At 48.0% G+C, this 19,120-nt stretch overlaps 1 protein-coding gene across 1 annotated transcript; it reads left to right on the plus strand.

The window, feature by feature from the left end:
- The first annotated feature begins 291 nt into the window (after positions 1-291).
- On the plus strand, positions 292-17,868 carry LOC133755036 (protein FAM104A-like). The gene is made up of 4 exons (XM_062185353.1): positions 292-307; positions 2,681-2,705; positions 10,727-10,830; positions 17,648-17,868. Exons 1-4 carry the CDS (start codon positions 292-294, stop codon positions 17,866-17,868), a joined length of 366 nt encoding a protein of 121 aa, XP_062041337.1.
- Positions 17,869-19,120: the final 1,252 nt, after the last annotated feature.

Genomic DNA, 19,120 nt, shown 5'->3' on the forward strand with positions numbered 1-19,120 from the left:
AAAGGAGTTTCTCCCTTTTGAATCTGGGAAGATAATTTCCTTAAAAAACTGTTTTTTAACATGCCAAACTTGTTTTGTGACTTGGTATAACTAATCTGGATGAAATAGCAATGAGTGATCAGTGCTTGTTATAGACCCTAAGGAGGATTTTGCAATCTTCTGGTTTATGTCACTGATTTCCAGCTACAGTTCTTACAAATAGGTGTAGAATTCCATATAAATTTTGACCTTAATTCAGATAAAGATATGATATAATATCAGCATCTTAAGTCATCTAGGTGTAATTGCGAAATGGAAATTGGCAAAGGTAAATGGAGTTAAATGTGTCTAAATGTAAACCTAAGTGCTCCTAGCACCCTATATTCTATGCAAAAACTTTGGGGAGTTAACAAGCTTGTTTTCATAAACTGTCCATATATGAAAAATAATTCAAGACTGCTTGAAAGTAACTAATATGAAAATATCTTGATTTGGAGATTTTTAAAGGATTATTTCAGTGTAAGTGAAGGAAATCAGCATATGGAAAAAGGTCACAAGTATAAAAAATGTGTGATTGGTAAGTAAGGTTAAGAAGGAAAGAGACTTTTTTTGAATAAAGACAGGACATGGTTTGTAAGAATTACTAATGCTTGCCGGCACCGTGGCTCAACAGGCTAATCCTCCGCCTTGCGGTGCCGGCACACCGGGTTCTAGTCCCGGTTGGGGCGCCAGATTCTATCCCGGCTGCCCCTCTTCCAGGCCAGCTCTCTGCTATGGCCTGGGAAGGCAGTGGAGGATGGCCCAAGACCTTGGGCCCTGCACCCTCATGGGAGACCAGGAGAAGCACCTGGCTCCTGGCTTCGGATCAGCACGATGCACCGGCCGCAGCGGCCATTGGAGGGTGAACCAACGGCAAAAAGGAAGACCTTTCTCTCTGTCTCTCTCTCTCTCTCTCTCTCTCTCTCTCTCTCACTATCCACTCTGCCTGTCACAAAAAAAAATCTTAAAAAATAAAGAATTACTAATGCTTAATTTACTCTAGACATCAATGGGATGATAATAAGGTTTACTTAAGTTGCACAAGGTGTGAGGAAGTCACAGAGGATTATGAAAGGAAGAAATTTCTGGAGACAAAAACTATTAATCTATTTTTTTCTTTGACATAGAATTAGAATCTGATCCTCTGTTAAAGCAATGAAGATTTTACAATACATATATACATATATGTCAGTAAATATGTTGAAATAGTCTTGAAAATATGTTTAAAAACTGCAGCATCTCTTTCTTAAGATTTTGTTTATTATTTGAGTTTATTTATTCATTTGAGAGAGTTATACAGAGAGAAAGACCTTCCATCCGCTGGTTCACTCCTGAAATGGTTGCAACAGCTGGAACTGAGCCAATCTGAAGCCAGGGGCCAGGAGCTTATTCCGGTCTCCCATATGGGTGCAGGGACCCAAGCACTTGGGCCATCTTCTACTGCTTTCCCAGGCCATAGGAGAGAGCTAGATCAGAGAGGAGCAGCCAGGATTAGAACCAGTGGCCCAATTGGGATTCCGGTGCCACTGACAGAGACTCATCCCACTAATCCACAGTGCGGGCCCCTGCAGCATCTCCTTTTAATAGTTTTTGTTTAATTTATGACTCTGTCAGATTTCCTAGCCAGCTCCACTAAGCTCTTTTCTCTTCCTGGTTCTGAAATTGTTAAAAGTGTTCCAAGTTATGAGATGATTTTATGTGCTAACACTTCTATTCAAGGTTTTCAGTTCTCATTTTGGTGACAGCCCAAAAAGACACATAGTTAATGCAGAAAAAGTTTCCTTTTAAACAGAATTGTACATAGATCATCTGGAGTCCTTTATACTGGCAACTTGTTTATCATAAAGACATTGTCGGATGTGGACCTGCAGTTTTTCACTAATCTCTTCCTCTAGGGTCTCCTGGAGGCTTTGGCTAGATCTCAGGAGAACTTCCCTTCTCGTGCCAGCTCCACAAGCCTAACTTATTTTATGCTCTTCGTTTGGGCTGGCTGATTCCTCCATTTTAAGAGGAAGGGTCAGGTTAAATCAGTGGGTGGCATGGGGAGGTGGAGTCAGGAAGCAGCATGGCTAAGGAGCCCCGTACCCAGTACAGCCTCTACTCTTTCAGTTCTGAATTGGAATTTTATTTTGGGTGAATGGGATTTTTTTTCACTTTAACAGAGAGTTTGAAATCCCAGTCTCTGAAAAATAAAAGGAAGACTGTTGAGAACTGAAGTCATACCACTGAATAGGTTGGGCCATCCTTAGAAGTACCATGCACTTAGAACTAATCTCTAAGTAGATAGCTGGGGAGAATGTCTGATCAGTAATGGGGAGTCTGCAGGAGTTGTAATGTCAACACTGCAATCTGACTATTATTGAGAGAGAGCTTGGGGCTGAAGATGTAATCCTAATAACTGTTAAACCATTTCTAAGAGAAGATCAGTGAGGGAAAGTAATCTGCTCCAGTGTAATGGCAACAGTCCCATGAAGTAACTCCTAGGTCATAATTCCAGTTGGTATAGCAACAGTAGTTGCCTAGCAGCACATAAGAGGAGTTTTCCTCTGCAAGTGAACCTCCACACCACTTGATAACAGCAGTGATCAGACACTGGGAGCTATATCTGAAATGCTATCATCTGAAAGGGGTTAAATCACAGAACCTGTAATTGTAATTTCAGGGGATGAAGAAATGACCCTAATTAGGTAAATGTTGAAACGTAGCTGTGAAACTCTTCCTGTTTGTATTTTTTAAAGATTTTATTTATATAAGTGGCAAAGCAACAGGGGAGAGGGAGAGGGGAGGAGAGAGAGAGGGGAGATAGGGAGACAGGGAGATAGGGAGAGAGGGAGAATGAAGGGGAAGGAGAGAGGGAGAGGGGGAGATAGGGAGAGGGAGGAAGAGGGGGAGAGGGAGTGAGAGGGAGGACAAGGAAAGAGAGGGAGATGGAGAGGGAAGGAGAGGGAGACAGGAAGATAGAGAGAGGGAGAGAGAGGGAGAAGGAGATGGAGAGAGGGAGTGAGACAGGGAGAAGGAGAAGGAAAGAGGGAGAAGGGAGAGGGAGGGAGAGGGGGGACAGAGAAAGAGGGGGAGAGGGAGAGGGACGGATACAGAAAGGGGGTGGGAGAGGGGGAGAGGCAGAGAGGGAGAAGAAGAGGGAGAGATGGAGAGGGAGAGGACGTGGGAGAGAGGAGGAGGAAGGAGGGAAAGGAAGGGAAGAAGAAGGAGAAGTAGGGATGGAGAAGGGGAGCGGGAGGTGGAGAGGGGGAAAGGAAGGAGGAGGGGATGGGAACCTGGAGTGGGGGAGGCGAAGGGGGAAAGGAGGAGAAAGGGAGACGTGAGAGAGACGAAGAGAGAAGGAGAAGAACAAGGAGGAGAGGGAAAGGAGGAGGGGGATAGAGGAAGAGAGAGAAAGAGGAAGATGGGGAGAGGGAGAGAGGGAGAAGGAGAGTGAGAGAGAGAAAGGGAGGGAGAGGGAGGCCAAGGAGGAGGGAGAGGGGGAGAGAAAGGGAGAGGGAGGGCGAGTGGGCGAAGGAGAGAGGGAGGGAGAATGAGAGAGGGAGGGAGAGGGAGAGGATGGAGAGGGAGAGGGATGGAGAGGAAGAGGGGGAGAGGAATGCAGGGAGAAAGAGAAAGAGGGAGGTGGAGAGGGAAAAGGAGGGAAGGGGAGAGGGAGAGGGAGGAAAAGAGAGAGGAGGGAGAGGGAGATAGAGAGCGAGGCAGAGGGAGAGGGGGGTGAGGGAGAGAGAGAGAGGGAGGGAGAGGAGGAGAGAGGGAAAGATGGAGAAGGAGAGAGGGAGAGGGAGAGAAGGAGAGGAAGAGGGGGACAGGGAGAGGAGGGGGGAGGAAGATGAGAGGGGGAAGGGAGGGAGAAAGAGGAAGAAGGAGGGGTGGAGAGAGAGGAGGAGGTGGAGAGGGGAATGGAAGGGGGAGGGAGAGGGTGAAGGGGATCTGGAGCAGGGGAGGGGAAGGGAGAGAAAAGGAGAGAGGGAGGGAGGGAGGGTGAGAGAGAAGGAGAAGGAGAGCAAGGGGAGAAGGAGAGGAGGAGGTGGATAGAGGATGAGAGGGAGAGAGGGAGAGAGGTAGAGGGAAAAGGGGAAGGGAGAGAGGGAGAAGGAGAGAGGGAGAGAGAAAGGGAGAGGGAGGGTAAGAGGGAGGGAGAAGGAGAGAGGAAGGGAGATGGAGAGAGGGAGGGGAGAGGGAGAGAGGAAAGGAGAGAGAAAGAGGGAGAAGGAAGGAGGGACAACGGGAGAAGAAGGGATGGGGAGAGGGAGACGTGAGAGGGAGAGGAAGAGTGGAAGGGGAGAGAGAGATAGAGGGAGGGAGAGGGAGAAGGAGGGAGGAATGGAGAGAGGGAGAAGGAGAGGGAGAAGGAGGGAGGAATGGAGAGAGGGAGAGGGAAGTATAGAGAGAGAGGGAGAGGAGAGAGAGGGAGAGATGGAGAGACAGATAGGGAAAGGGAGAGAGGTAGAGGGACAGAGAGACAGAGAGGGGAGAGAAGTGGGAGAGAGAGGCAGAGAGGGAGAGGAAGAGGGATGGATGGAGAAGGGATGGAGAGTGGAAGAGGACAAGAGGAAGAGGGGCAGATGGGGTTGGGGGAGGAAGGTAAAGAAGGGGAGGGGGAGGGATAAAGGAGGGGGAGAGGAAAGGGGACTGAGAAAGAGGAAGAGAGGGAGAGGCAGGGAGGGAGAAGGGGAAAGGGAGAGGAGTAAGGAGAAGGGAAGGGAGAGAGAGGGAAGGGAGAGGAACAGAGGAAGACTGAGAGGGGGAGAGGAAGAGGGCAAGAGAGGGAGGGGCAGAGAGAGGGGTGTAAAGCAAGAGAGGGAGAAAGGGGGAGGGAGGGAGAGGGTGAGAAGGAAAAGGAGAAAGGCAGAGAGGGAGAGGAAGAGTGAGAGAGGGAGAAGAGGGGAGAGGGGGAGGGGAGAGAGGGAGGTGGAAAGCAAGAGGAGAAAGAAGGGGTGGGGGAGTTTAGGGAGGGGAGAGGGAGAGAGGGCAAGGGAGCAAAGCAGAGAGGGAGAGGAAGAGGGAGAGAGGGAGAGAGGGAGAGGAAGTTGCTGAGAGGGAGAAGAGATGATGAAAAGGGGGAGGGGATGGGGGAGAGGAAGGGGTAGAGAAAGAGGAGGATGGAGGCAGGGAGAGGGAGAGGTGGAGAGGGGAAGGGGGAGAGAAAGCGAGAGGAAGGGGAGAAGGGAGAGAAAAGGAGAGCAAGGGGGTAGGAGGAGAGGTGGAGGGGGATAGAGGACAAGAAGGAGAGAGGGAGAGAACAGAGAGTGAAGGGGAGAGGGTGAGAGAGAGGGAGAGGATGAGGGAGAGAAAGGAGAGAGGGAGAGAGAGAGAGAAGGAGAGAGGAACAGATAGAGAGAAGAGGAAGAAGGACAGGGAGAGAGGTAGAAGGAGAGAGGAAGGGAGATATGGAGGGAGTGGGAGGGAGAGGGAAAGAGAGATGGAGAGAGGGAAAGAGAGGGGTAGAGGGAGTGAGAGAGGGAGGAAGAGGAGGGAAAGGGGGAGAGAAGTAGAGAAGGAAGGGGGGAAAGAGAGAGGGAGGGAGGGAGAGGGTAAGAGGGAGAGGAAGAGGGATAAATGGAAAGGGGGATGGAAAGAGGAAGAGGAGAATAGGAGAGAGGCAGATGGGAGGGGAGAGGAAGGCACAGGGGGGCAGAGGGGGAGAGAGGGGAGAGGAAGGGGAAAGGGATTGAAAGAGAAAGAGGGAGAGTGGGAGAGGTAGAGAGGGAGAAGGGGAAGGGAGGAGGAGGGGGAGAGGGAGAGGAAGATGAGAGGAGGAGGGGCAGAGAGAGGGAGTGTAAAGCAAAAGAGGGAGAAAGAGGGGAGGGAGGGAGAGAGAGGGAGATTTAGGGAGGGGAGAGGGAGAGAGGGAAAGGGAGAAAGGCAGAGGGAGAGGAAGAGGAGGAGTTAGAGAGGGAGAGGCAGAGGGGGAGAGGGAGAAGAGGGGGGAGAGGGAAGAGTGAGTGGGAGAGAGGGAGGGCAGAAAGGGGGGAGAAAGAGGGAGTAGGGGGCACGGAGAGGGAGAGAGGGAGGTGGTGGAGATGTATAGGGGAAGTGGAGATGAAGAAGGGGAGAGGGAGTTGAAGAGGGTGAGGGGAAGGGAGAGAAGGAGAGGGAGAAGGGAGAGAAGTAGACGGAGAGAGAAGGAGAGTGAAGGGATGGGGGAGAAAGGTAGGGGGATAGATGGCAAGAGAGAGAGATGGAGAGTGAGAAGGGGAGCAAGAGAGAGAGAGGAAAAAGGGAGGGAGAGGGTGAGGGGGGAGACAAAGAAGGAGAAGGAGAGGGACAGGAGAAGGAGAGAGGGAGAGAGATGAAGAGAGGAAGAAGGGGGAGGAAGAGAGAGATGGAGCGACGGGGGAGAAGGAGACAGGGAGGGAGGGTTAGAGAGAGGAATGGAGAGATGGAGGGAGAGAAGGAGAGGGGGAGAGGGACAAGGAGAGAGAGGGAGAGAAGAAGAAGGAGAGAGGGAGAGAGAGATGAAGAGAGGAAGAAGGGGGGAGGGGGAGAGAGGGAGAGAGGGAGGGATGGGGAGAGAGAGGAAGGGAGAGGAGAGAGAGAAGGAGGGGGGAGAGAGGAAGAGGGAGAATGAGAGGGGCAGAGAAGGAAAGAAGGAGAGGAATAGGGTGAGAGGGAGGGGGGAGAGAGGGAGAGGAAGAGGCATAGAGGTAGAAGAGAGAGGGAGAGGTGAGAGGAAAAAGGAGAGAGGGAGAGCGGGAGGCAGGGAGAGGGAGAGAGAGAAGGAGAGTGGGAGAAGGAGAAAGGGAAAGAGGAAGGGAGAGGGAGAGAGAGAGAAGGAGAGTGGGAGGAGGAGAAAGGAAAAGGAGAAAGGAAGAGGGAGAGAGAGATGGAGAGGGAGAAGGAGTGAGGGAGAGAAAGGGAGGGAGACAGGTGGAGGGAGAAGCTGAGAAGAAGGGAGGGAGAAAGGGGGAAGGAGGGAAGTGGAGAGGGAGAAGGAGGGAGGGAGAGAGGGAGAGTGGCAGAGAGGGAAACGAGGAGAGGAAGAGTAAGAGACAGGGAGTGATAAGAGGGAGAGGGAGAAGAGACTAAAGAGAGAGGGAGGGAGAGCGGGAGAGTGAGAAGGGAGAGGGACAGGAAGGGAGGGAGAAAGAGGGAGAAAGCAAAGTGGAGATAAAGAGGAAAAGGTGGAGAGAGGGAGAGGGAGAGAGAAAGATAGATAGCGGCAAAGAGGGAGAAGGAGAGAGGGAGAATGCGAGATGGAAAGAGAGAGGAAGAGGTAGAGGGGAAGAGAAAGAGGGATAGGAAGAGGACAGAGGAAGAGGGGCAGACGGAGGGAGAGAGGAGGGCGTAGGGTGGGTTAGATAGGGGAGGGGAAGGGGGAAAAAGAGAGAGAGGAAGAGGGGGAGAGAGAGGTACAGAATGAGAAGGGGAGAGAGGGAGCGAGAGAGGGAGAGGAAGATGGAGAGGGGTAGGGGAAGAGGGAAAGGAAGATGGCGAGAGGGGGAGAGAGAGGGGGAGGGAGGTGGAAAGCAAGAGAGAGAGAAAGAGGGGAAGGGAGGGAGGGAGAGGTAGAGATGGAAGAGGGAGTTTGAAAGGGAGAAAGTCAAAGAAGGAGAGGAAGAGAGAGAGGGAGAGAAGGCGAGAACGAGGGATAGAGGGAGAGAAAGAGGGGAAGAGGGAGAAGAAAGAGAAGGGGGAAGGAAGAGAGGGGAAGGAGAGGAAGGAACGGAGGAGGGAGAGGCAGAGGTGGAGAGGGGGAAGGGAAAGGGGAGAGGGAAAGGGGGAAGGGTAGGTTTAATAGGGAAGGGGAAGAGGGAGAGAGGGAGAAGAGAGAGAGGGAGAGGGAGAGAGAAGGAGAGCAAGGGGGAGAGGGAGAGGAGGAGGTGGATAGAGGACAAGAAGGAGAGAGGGAGAGGGGCAGAGGCAGAAGGGGAGAGGAAGAAGGAGAGAGGTAGAGAGGGAGAAAGAGAGATGGAGAGAGAGGGAGAGGAAGGAGAGAGAGAAAGAAAGGGAGAGAGAGGGAGGGAGAGGGAGGGAGAGAGCGAAGTGTAGGGAGAGAGAGAGAGGGAGAGGAGGGAGAGGAGAGCAAGAGAAGGAGAGAGGGGGGAGGGGAGAGGGAGAGGGGAGGGAGAGAAGGGGAGAGGGGAGGGAGAGAGTGAGAGGAAGGAGAGAGGGGGAGGGAGTGGGGAGAGGAAGGGAGGGAGAAGGAGGGAGGAGGAGAGGGAGACGAATAAAGGAAGAAGGAGAGAGGGTGAGAGAGAGTTAGAGGTAGAGGAAGAGAGGACGTGAGAGAGGTAAGGAGAGGGAGAGGAAGAGAGGGAGAAAGGAAGGTAGAGAGAGTGGAGGAGAGACGGAGAGAGGAGAGGATGAGAGGAAGAGGGAAGATGGGAAGGGGGAGGGAAGGCACAGAGGAGGGGGGAGAGATGGGGAGGGGGAGGGGGAAGGGATTAAGTGAGAAAGAGAGAGGGAGAGGTAGGGAGGGAGAAGGGCAGAGGGGGAGAGGGAGAGGGGGAGGGCGAGGGAAAGAGGAAAAAGAGGGAAAGAGAGGGAGAGAGGAGGAGAGAGAGAGAGGGAGAGGGAGAGAAGGAGTGAGGGGGAGGGAGAGGGAGAGAGGGAAAGAAGGAGAGGATGAGAGAGAGGGAGGGAGGGAGGGAGGGGGGAGAGAGAAATAGGGAGGGAGAGGTAGAGAGACAGAGAGAGGGAGAGAGAGGTTGGGAAATGGAGAGAGGAGAGATGGAGAAAGGGAGGGAGGTAGAGGGGGAGAAGGAGAGGGAGAGAGAGAGGAGGAGAGATAGAGAGGAGGAGGAGAGGGGGAGAGGTAGAGAGGCAGAGTGAAAGAAGGAGAGGAAGAGGGAGAGGGGGAGAGGAAGAGGAAGGTAGAGAGAAAGAGGGAGAAGGAGGGAGGTGGAGAGGGAGAGAGAGAGGGAAGAGGAAGAAGGAGAGAGAGAGAGAAAGGGAGGGAGAGGGAGGGAAGGGAGAGGGGTCGAGAGAAGAGGGGAAAGAGAGGGGGAGAGAGCAAAGAATAGGGAGATAGAGTGGGAGGGAGAGGGAGAGGAGGGAGAGCAACAGCAAGAGAAGGAGGTAGGGAGAGGGGAGAGGGAGAGGGGAGAGGGAGAGGTGAGGGAGAGAGTGAGAGGAAGAGGGAGAGAGGGGAGGCAGTGGGGGAGAGGAAGGGAGGGAGAAGGAGGGAGGTGGAGAGGGAGAAGGGTGGAGGGGAGAGGGCGAGGAGAGAGGGAGAAGGAGAGAGAGAGGGAGGGAAAGGGAGAGAGAGAGGAAGACAAGGAAAAGGAGAGGGTGAGAGAGAGGGAGGAAGAGAGGAAGGAAAGGGAGAGAGAAGAGGAGAGAGGGAGAGGAAGAAAGGGAAAACGAGAGTGAGAGAGAGGGGGAGAGAGGGAGAGGAAGAGAGGGAGGAAGAGAGAGGGGGAGAAGGGAAGGAGAGGGAAGGGAGAGAGAGGGAGAGGGGGAGAAGGGGAGGGAGAGAGAGTGAGAAAGAGAGAGGGAGACAGGGAGAGGGGAAGAAGGAGAGAGGGAGAGGGGGAGAGGGAGAGATGGAGCAAGGAGGAGAGAGGAGAGGGAGGGAGAAGGAGAGAGGGAGATTAGGAGGAAGAGGGAGAGAAGGAGAATGGAATAGGGAGGGGGAGGGAGAGAAAGGGAAGGAGAAAGAGGGAGTGGGGGAGTGAGAAGGAGGGAGGTGGAGAGGGAGAGAGTGGGAGATAGGGAGAAGGGAGAGAGGGTGAACTAGAGAGGAGGAGAGGTAGAGCAAGAAGGGGAGAGGGTGAGAGGGAGGCAGATAGAGAAAGGGCGAGAGGGAGAGGGAAAGGCATAGTGGGAAAGAGAGAGAAAGGGAGAGGGAGAAGGAAGGAGGGAGAGGGAGAAAGGAAGAATAAGACAGGGTGAAGGGGAGAGGAAAAGTAAAAGGGAGACAGGGTGGGGGGAGGGATAGAGGGCAGAGGAGAGGGAGGAGTGGTGGAGAAAGGCAAAAAGAAAGAGGGACAGGGAGAGGGAGAGCAAGAGATGGAGGGGGGAGGGAGAGAGAGAAAGGAGGAGGAATACAAGCAGGAAAGGGAGAGAGAAAGAGAGATAAAACAAAAGGCTGGGGGAGAGAAGGGAGACTGAGGGGGAGAGAGAGAGACAGATCGTCCATCCACTGGTTCACTACCCAAATGGCCACTGTTGCCAGGCAGGGCCAGGAGGAAGCCAGGAGGCTGGAACTCCATCTGGGTCTCCCATGTGGGTGGCAAGGGCCTGAGTGCTTGGTCCATGTTCCATTGCTTTCCCGGGCACAGTAGCAGGGAGTTGGATCGGAAGTGGAGGAGCCAGGACTTGAACTGGAGTTCTTAGGGAAGCTGGCACCACAGGCGGCATTTACCTGCTGTGCTGCAGTGCAAACACCCCTGGTTTTATTTTATTTCCAAACTTTATTTAAAATTATGAAGTTGAGTTTGGGTTATTAAACTTCAGCTTGACTTTAGAGTTCCTGTATTGTATCTTTTCTCTCAGTACCTGGGGTCATGTACTTTTGACTTTGAATCTGTTGGAGCAGCCATCAATGACTCATAAGGGAACACTTAAAAATGCTATGGAAAAATAGAATCAAAAGATACATTTATCTGGGTGTAAAACATTTTGAAATTCATGCATTTTCCAGAAAGTTTTTGAAATTCCCTCATCTTTCCAGATAAGATGAAATGGCTTACAATTTAAGCACCCGAAAGATCAATTGATGAGCAATCTATTTTCTTGTCTCTTTTCAATTTGTCTTCAGGAAAAAAAGAAGTGCCAATAAAGAGGATAACCACCCCTCTGCCCGTTGCAAAAGGGCTAAGAGAAACCCCGTGGTTCAGGAGTCTCAAGAGGCAGAGGTAGGAAGTAGGGTCGGATAGCCTCTATTTCACTCACTGCCTACCCTCAGTTACCAAATTTGTGTTCTACAGTAAAAAGGAATTTAATTTTTAAATTTTCAAATAATTTTCTTACTATTAGGAAGAATAATAATTTATTATTGATGGGAAGAGAGCAGGTTTCATGTATTTCATAGTACAATTCTAAGAAGATAACCATACTTCCTCCCTCCCTCCCACCTCAATCCCCCCGCCTTCCTTCCCTTCTTATTTTTTCCTTTACTTATTGCAACACCAGTTTCAATTTACTTTCTAATCACAGGCTTAATGCGCAACTAACCATAATGTCCAACAAGTTAAACGTAGAAAGATCGGTGTTCCACAGGAGAATTGAAAAGGAATAAAAACACTGAACAAGTCATAATATGTCAGTTTCACGCTTACACATTTTCTGTACTCTATATTAAACTGCCACATATCAGGGAAAACATATGATTATCTGTCATTTTGGGGATGGCTTATTTCCTTAAGCATAATGATCCCTGGTTACATCCATTTTGTCGCAAAATACAAGATTTCATTCTTTGGATTTTTTTTTTTTTTTTTGAGGCTGAGTAGTACTCCATAGTGTTTATCTACCACAATTTTTTATCCAGTTGTCAGTTGATGAACATCTGGGATGTTTCCACGTCTTAGTTCTTTTGAGTTGAGCTGCTATAAACAGGGGGGTAGAGATAACTCTTTCATATGCTGCTTTCATTTCCCTTGGGTAAATTCCCAAGAATGGAATGACTGGGTCATACAGTAGATCTGTTTTCAGATTTCTGAGGACTCTCCATACTATGTTCCATAATGGCATTCAAGCCATCCTATGTCGAGGACTCTCTGTTTTCTTAATTGACTGAGATCCTTCTGAGTAGCAGCCTGTGGCTTTGAATCTCGGATCACACAGAAGATGCAAAGGAAGCACAGGATGATTTTCCTATCAGGAGGTTTGATCCTAGAGGTTACTCTGCTCATTAGAGAAGGAATAATTTATTTCCAGATGGATGATAATATGTTATTGGCTAGAAGTTGGTCATGGATTTCTCACTGGGACAAGGGTAAATGAAATGGGTAGGGGGAGGCGGGATTGAAGGGAGGGTCTGCTGATTTTGCAAAGCCTTACTGGTGATTGAGGACTATGAATTTGAACTTCATGAGACTTAGTTTTCATGCCTTGTGCTAAGCAGCATAGTGTTAACTTTAATTGGGATGCAGTTCACTAGGAGAGTATTAAGGGGCCTTTTAAAGCCTTTCTGGATGATCCCTATTAGTGGCTAGGTAGTGCTCACTCAATTTTATTGTTAGTGAGCAAGAGATGACAGGATTATCAATCGATGGTTTCCTCTTGGAGCCATACACAGATGATGATATTTCCAGAACCGGTGCAGCAGCTCGGATGGGTAGTGTGCAGCCGGATATAAGCCATGTACTTCTGGCTGATGGCCTTTTGCATGGGTGTAATATTGTCCGTTATTTTAAATATTACCATCTTCATACTCCATGCCACCACTCCATATAAATCTGTTCTCTGGTACCTATGTGTAAGACTTACAGGATGTAAAACACAAAGATCCAAAGGATTCTCTACAGGCCTCTTTGATACACATTTTATTGTTCAGATTACCAAGTCCCACAAGAAATCGGGGCTAAAAACTCAACTAGTGGCTTACCTGGAAGACATTGCTTCCTTTTTCTCTTTCCCACCAGAACAGAAAAATATTTCATATTCCAAATGTTCTGTGCCATTTGTTAAACATTATGCTGGGTGTTTGTGGGTGACCTTAGGTATCTCTGCCACTCCCTCCAAGCTTCTGTTGTATCCCATCACAGCACATCAATCATTTTCTCCATCCAAACTCCAGCCTGCACAGTCTCTTGCTTGATATGTTGCAAAATTTCCAAGTTCGTTCTGGACTCTCATTCTCCCTCTGTCCCTTACTTCCGTCAGAATCGTATTTGTGGATATAGATCTCAGTAGGTGTCTTGTAGTCAAGTACCTGCTACTACAGACTACATGATTTAAGGATTTATTTATTTATCACGAGAGAGAGAGAGAGAGAGAGAGAGAGAGAGAGAGAGATTGATTCCATCTGCTGATTCACTCCTCACATGTCCTTAAAAGCCAGGGCTGGGCTAGGCTGAAGCCAAGGGACATGAACTGCATTTGGGAATCCCAGGTGGGTAGCAGGGAAACAAGCAGTTGGGCTGTCCTCTGCTGTTCTCCCAGACTGTAACAGGGAAATGAACCTGAAGCAGAGGAGCCTGGACTTGAAACAGCAGGATGCCAGCTTATGCAAGCAGTTTTAGGCTACAGACTTACTTAGCATGACATTCAAGTCCCTTGAGAACCTAGCCTTGTTTTCACTAGCATATTTTTGTCTCCTGTCACTGGCTTTGTCTCCTCAGAAACACTTCTTCTCCCCATTTGTCACACCCTTCCTATGGATTCCCCCAAGGGCTAGTTCAGATGCTTTTCACTTTAAGGAGCCTCCTCTGATTCCTCAGCCAGCATTCATTGCTAGGTCCCTGTCATTGCAGTAGCTTCATGGTGTCATTCTCCAAGGATTCTTCTTGACTAGGTGCAGGAACTACCTGGTGAATCCCTAAGTAGCCCTGGCAAATTGCCTCCTCACATGGAGTGGAGAAGTCTTTGATTGGACAGTGGTGGACAGCAGAACTACCTGTGCCTACTTGAGAGCCTGTCAGAGTTGGGGCCCAGCTTAGCTTGTGAGTCGCCCTGAGAAAGAGCCACCAGGTGGTTCAGATGCAAATCCCAAATAGAGTATGTTAAGGCAACTCTCTGCTGGCCTCAAGCTCCTTCCTTAGGATTCAGGGTTAGCATGCAGATTTCATCATGGCCTAAATTAACCTGATCTCCTGCCTTTCACACAGTCCTGGACTCCAAGATTTTTGTGAAGTGTCTTTGTGAATTTGACTTGCTGAGCTCCCCCCCACACACACACACATAGTGTCTTCTCAAACTTTATCTCACAGGTATCACTAGTCAACCTTTACTGGCAATTCAGAGACAGAGGAATGAGCTTTGTTATGGTGAAACTGGATGAGCATTCTGTTGAGAGCTTTCAGTGAGCTGTCAGGAGAATGGCAAAAGGGGTTTGCATTTTATGAGTCTTTCTCAATCCTGAAGCATTCAAAATCTCATTTTTTCCACGGCTACAGAACTGTGCTCTGTTCTAGAATCAAGTGCAGTAGGTAAATCTTTCTGTACCAAGAGAGCAGTTTCAAGTGCTAGAGCTATACACCATCAAGAAACAAAGTGTTCGTAAACTTCACCTCAGAATACACTGGTCCACGGAGCAGAATTACACTCACCAGGCTAAAGTGTGACTTATCCCAGGTTGCATAACAGAGGCTATGTCTATTAGAGCACCAGCTCTACTGGCCTAGAAATTGCTAGTGTATATGACTTTGGAGATGTTCTTCAGTGGTCTAAGGGAGACGAAACACTGAGCATAGTATCTTATTTATGCAGTCACAAATTGGTTTAAGTAGTTGTTGGAAGCCGGAGGTAATTGCATCCAACAACAGGAGATTTTGCTTGGTCTTGAAGTAGCATTCTTTCGCTTACTTAGAAATAAAATATTTGCTTCTCACAAAAGACATTGATTTGTGTAGATTGATTAGAAGGTGAAGATATCCAAAAAGTAAAAACAAATCATGATTTGAAGTCTCAAACTGTATATGTTTTTCCAACCCAAGGTGGGCATTTGCATTTGTACATTAACCAAAAATGCTTTAAAAGCACTTGTAAATGGTACACACTTGTACATGGTATACTTGTAACTTTTTCAAATGACATAAGGGACATCTTTGTGTCTCTCAGCGTAAACACAATGCTAGCATTGGTAATGTCTGATGATATCCTTTGGACAAGTAGATGTACCGTAATTTAAAGACTTCCCTTCTTTTAAATATTTAGCTGTTACTGATTTCCAGCTACAGAAAAATGCTGATAGTATACACAGAGAATCAGGGGGCATTTGTATAGATGTCTGTAAAATGAGTCAACATCTTGTAACTGGAGTAGATTCCCTGTTTCTATAAAGTCTCTCCTAGCCTGTGAAGTTAAAAAAAAAAAACATTTAATTTATTTGAAATCAGAGTTATGAAGAGAGGGATAAACAGGGAAAGAAAGAGATTTTCCATCCACCTTTTCACTCTCCAGATGGCCCCAGTGACCAGGGCTGGGTCAAGCTGAAGTCAGAAGCCCAAACTCCAGCCACGTCTGCCGTGTGGGTAGCAGGGTCCCACACACTTGGGACATTTCCTGATATTTTGCCAGGCACATTATCTGGGAGCTGGGAGGGAACTGGGACAGTTGGGACTCAAATCAGCTCTCCTATATGGGATGCTGGTGCTGTGGTTGGCAGCTTAACTCTCTGTGACTCATTGTCAACCGTGTAGCTTGTGAAGCTTAGTGTACCATTACGTTTTCACAGAACAGCATCACCCTGCGTTTATGTGATATTGCAAAGGGATATGCGGCCATTCCAGATGAAAGTTTGACTCATCAGAAACTGTTTCTAGCTGCTGCCTTACTTTTCAACAATAGCTGTAGCGAAAAACAATGAGGAAAGCCAACTTAAGTGGAACCAAAGTGTGTGTGGCAGGTTTCTTTCCCAGTGTAAGTAATCATTTGTGTTTGGAGATGCATAGTGTCACTGCTTTGTGACAGTCGAGGAGCCAGTGTTTTAGAAAACTCTGGGCTAAGAAAATATTGGACTTTCGTTATGGTTTGGCCTTAACATTAAGTTCTTAAGTCATTTTGATCTTTGCTGTTGGGAACCTCACACCTAATTTAGTTAGACATTCCTGTCTCTTTCATGGGGAGTTGTTTTACTAAATTCAGATGTTTCTGATTGATAAAGAGGAACGTAGGTGGTCTTTTGATAATTGTGGGCAGTGCAATGTGTGACTGAAATTGAATCGTTCAAAATGATGTATGGACCATGATCACTCTCGGTTTAACTCTTGTTACGGTTAGTTCTGGAAAGGGTGGCCTTTATTTATTCATTTACTTTTTATTTAAATTTTATTGAAGGTTATACAAGTTTCATATTATACAGCTTCAGGAACAGAGTGATACTTTCCACCCTATCCTCCCTCCTACCCATGCTCCCACCCTACTCCTCCTGCTCTCCTATTCCCATTCGTAGTTTTTATAAAGATCTATTTTCAGTTAACTTTATATGCATAAAATTATCCCTACACTAAGTAAAGAGTGCAAACAGTAGTATAGAGAGGGAAAATAAAACACTGCTCCTCAACAGTCAAGACAAAGGCTGTTAAGAACCATCACATCTCACAGTGTCAATTTCACTCCTGTAGATTACGTTTTCAGTCAATCAACTGAAGACTGGATAAAAAATTATGGGATATTTATATACACTATGTAATGCCACAAAGAGATAAACAAAATTAAATCCTGTCATTTGCAACAAAATGCATGCAACTGGAAACCATTATACTTAGTGAAATAAGCCAGTCTCCAAAACACAGGTACCATATATTCTCCTGTGATCTGCGGCAACTAAAAGATTGCCTTTTAAGAAACGCAGAGACAACATTTTTAGATTCAGATAAGGGTCCTTGCTGTCAACTTCTCCTTTGAGAATACTAATTTGGAATGCAGGAAGGTCTGGATAATGAACATTTTCAGAGATGGCTCTAAATAGGCAAAGGCCGGGAATCATGTTAGGTAAATGAAAAAAAAAAAAAACACAAACACACACACTCTACCAAATTCATAATTATAGAGGATAAGTGAATAATCTTCATCAAAAATGCCAACAGCCCACACTTCACATGGGACTCTCATAAAAGCTATGTGAGATGCCTTTCAGGGTATGTGGGGAGTCTTTTTTTTTTTTAAGATTTTATTTGTTTATTTGAATGTCAGAGTGACACAGAGAGAGAAGGAGAGACAGAGAGAGAGAGAGAGAGATAGAGAGAGATCTTCCATCCACTGGTTCACTCCCCAATTGGTTGAAATGGCTGGAGCTGCACTGATCCAAATCCAGGAGCCAGGAGTCACGAGTTTCCTCCGGGTCTCCAATGCGGGTGCAGGGGCCATCCTCCACTGCTTTCCCAGGCCATAGCAGTGAGCTGGAACAGAAGTGGAGCAGCCGGATGTCAAACTGGCACCCATACAGGATGCTGGCAGTGCAGGCAGCGGCTTTACCCACTACGCCACAGCACCGGCCCCTGTGGGGAGTCTTGAATGGAGAAGGGAAGACCATATATGTCCTCCATCAAGATACATGTGCAGAATCATCATGTATTTGTACATACGCGTGTATGCATGTCTGTTTATAATCAAGGCATGTACATAGCAATGCACTTGCTTGTTTTAACTTGTCGCCACAGCCCACCTCACTTTTGTGGACATTACTTATAGCATGTCTTGTAGTACTGTTTGATGCTGCCCATTGTGCTTTGTCTGTGTGGCAGGTTATTGTAAGAAACGGTGCACCCGGGACAGAAAATGTGTGAAGGGCATTGGAAATAGAATTCCTATGTCTGACTCCTACTCTGCCACATCCTAGCCATGTGACTTTAGGCAAGTCAGGGATCTGTTTCCTCATTTGCAAGATGAGGGTCCTGAATCCCAACTTAATGTATACGGTTGTTGTGATGACAGAATGAGCTGTGCTAAGTCGTTGTTCTTGGTAAACCACGAAGCCCAGTCTAGAGTGTGATGTTGCTATTCTCCATTTAGGAAATGCATTGTAGTAGTAGTGTCGTGATCTACTTCTAGTTTTTCTCTTTGCAGCCCTCAGGCAGCAATAATGAACGGAATATCAACAATATTAATGTGCCAGAGACATCCAGTGGACCAGGAAGCAGCACAAACTGGATCGTTAATGATCCCAACCCGAGGATCCCTCAGTCGTTCAAGGAGGAGTCTGACGTATCCCAGGGTCCTTACTTCTGCATCAATCAGGTCTTGAGGGAGGCTCACTTTAACAGCCTACAGCGGCGAGGACGGTCTCCAACCTGATGAGACTGGGAGCTCCTTCTTACAACCTAAAATTGGCTTATAAAAGCAGTTGCATGCAAACAAAAAAAGTCTATGGGCTTTCCTGTCTATCTGTTAAATAGCAGGTTAATGGGCACTGTTCATTAGGAATGTCACTATACTGCTGCAATTTGAAAAGAGGTTTGAAGAAATGTTTTAAACATTCTTTTCAAATAGGGGGTCATGATTATTTTAAGATAGCAAAATGGCATGGCGGTGTTGTGAGACTACAGCTAAGCTGCCACTAGCGCCTTTTTTCCTTCTCCTCTTTACCTCTCCAGTACCTACCTCTCCCTCTCTCCTTCCCTCCCCCTTTCTCCCTCTCTTGCTTTACACCTCCCTCTCTCTCTCCTTCTCCCCTCCCGCCCTCCTCCTCTCCCTCTCCCACTTCCCCTCTCCTTCCTCTTCTTCTATTCCTCTCCCCCACCCCTCCCCCTCCCCTTCTCCCGTTCTCCCTCCCTACCTCTCCCTCTCTATCTCTTTCTCACTCAGTCCCTTACCCCCTCCTCCCCCATCTCTGCCCCTCCCCCTGTGTGCCTTCCTCTCCCCCCTCCATCTGCCCTTATTGCTCTTGTTTCTAGTGCTCAACGTTTGAAGTAAATAAATAAATCTTTTTCTAATTAGTTGGCTAAATGAAAAGCTCCTCACCTATGACATGAATCCATAGTATATCCAATTCAGATTCCAAATCTGTCAAGTGGAAACTCATGGAAAATAATGTGATTTTAAAGATTTATTTATCTATATTTGAACATCAGAAATACATAGAAACAAGAAGAGGCAGAGATACACACAAAAACAGAGTGAGAGCGGGAGCGGGGGTGGGGGCGAGGGCGAGGGTGATGGCGAGTCCTCAGATTCTCTGGTTCACTCCCAAGATGGCCCCACTGGCCATTGCCTAGTCAGGCCTAAACCAGCATGAAGAAGCCTCACTCAGGTCTTCTACATGGAAGATAAGGGCCCAAGCACTTGGGCCATCCTCCGTTGCTGTTTCCCAGGCCACCAGCAGGGAGCTGGATTAGAAGTGGAGCAGCCAGGTCACAAACTTGCTCCATTATGGGATGCCTGCATCTCCCATGGTGGTTTACCTGTTGTGCCACCACGCTGTCCCAGGGAAATGACATTTAAAGTTTCAAGCCTTCATTTTTTTAAAAGTTTCAGCTACCCTCTATGGAGTTTGTAGTTTCCCTTTCAGATAATGACAAACACAACCAGACAACAATGCTAGTATTTC

Source organism: Lepus europaeus, unplaced genomic scaffold, assembly GCF_033115175.1.
Source record: "Lepus europaeus isolate LE1 unplaced genomic scaffold, mLepTim1.pri SCAFFOLD_39, whole genome shotgun sequence".
NCBI classification, from domain to species: Eukaryota; Metazoa; Chordata; class Mammalia; order Lagomorpha; family Leporidae; genus Lepus; species Lepus europaeus.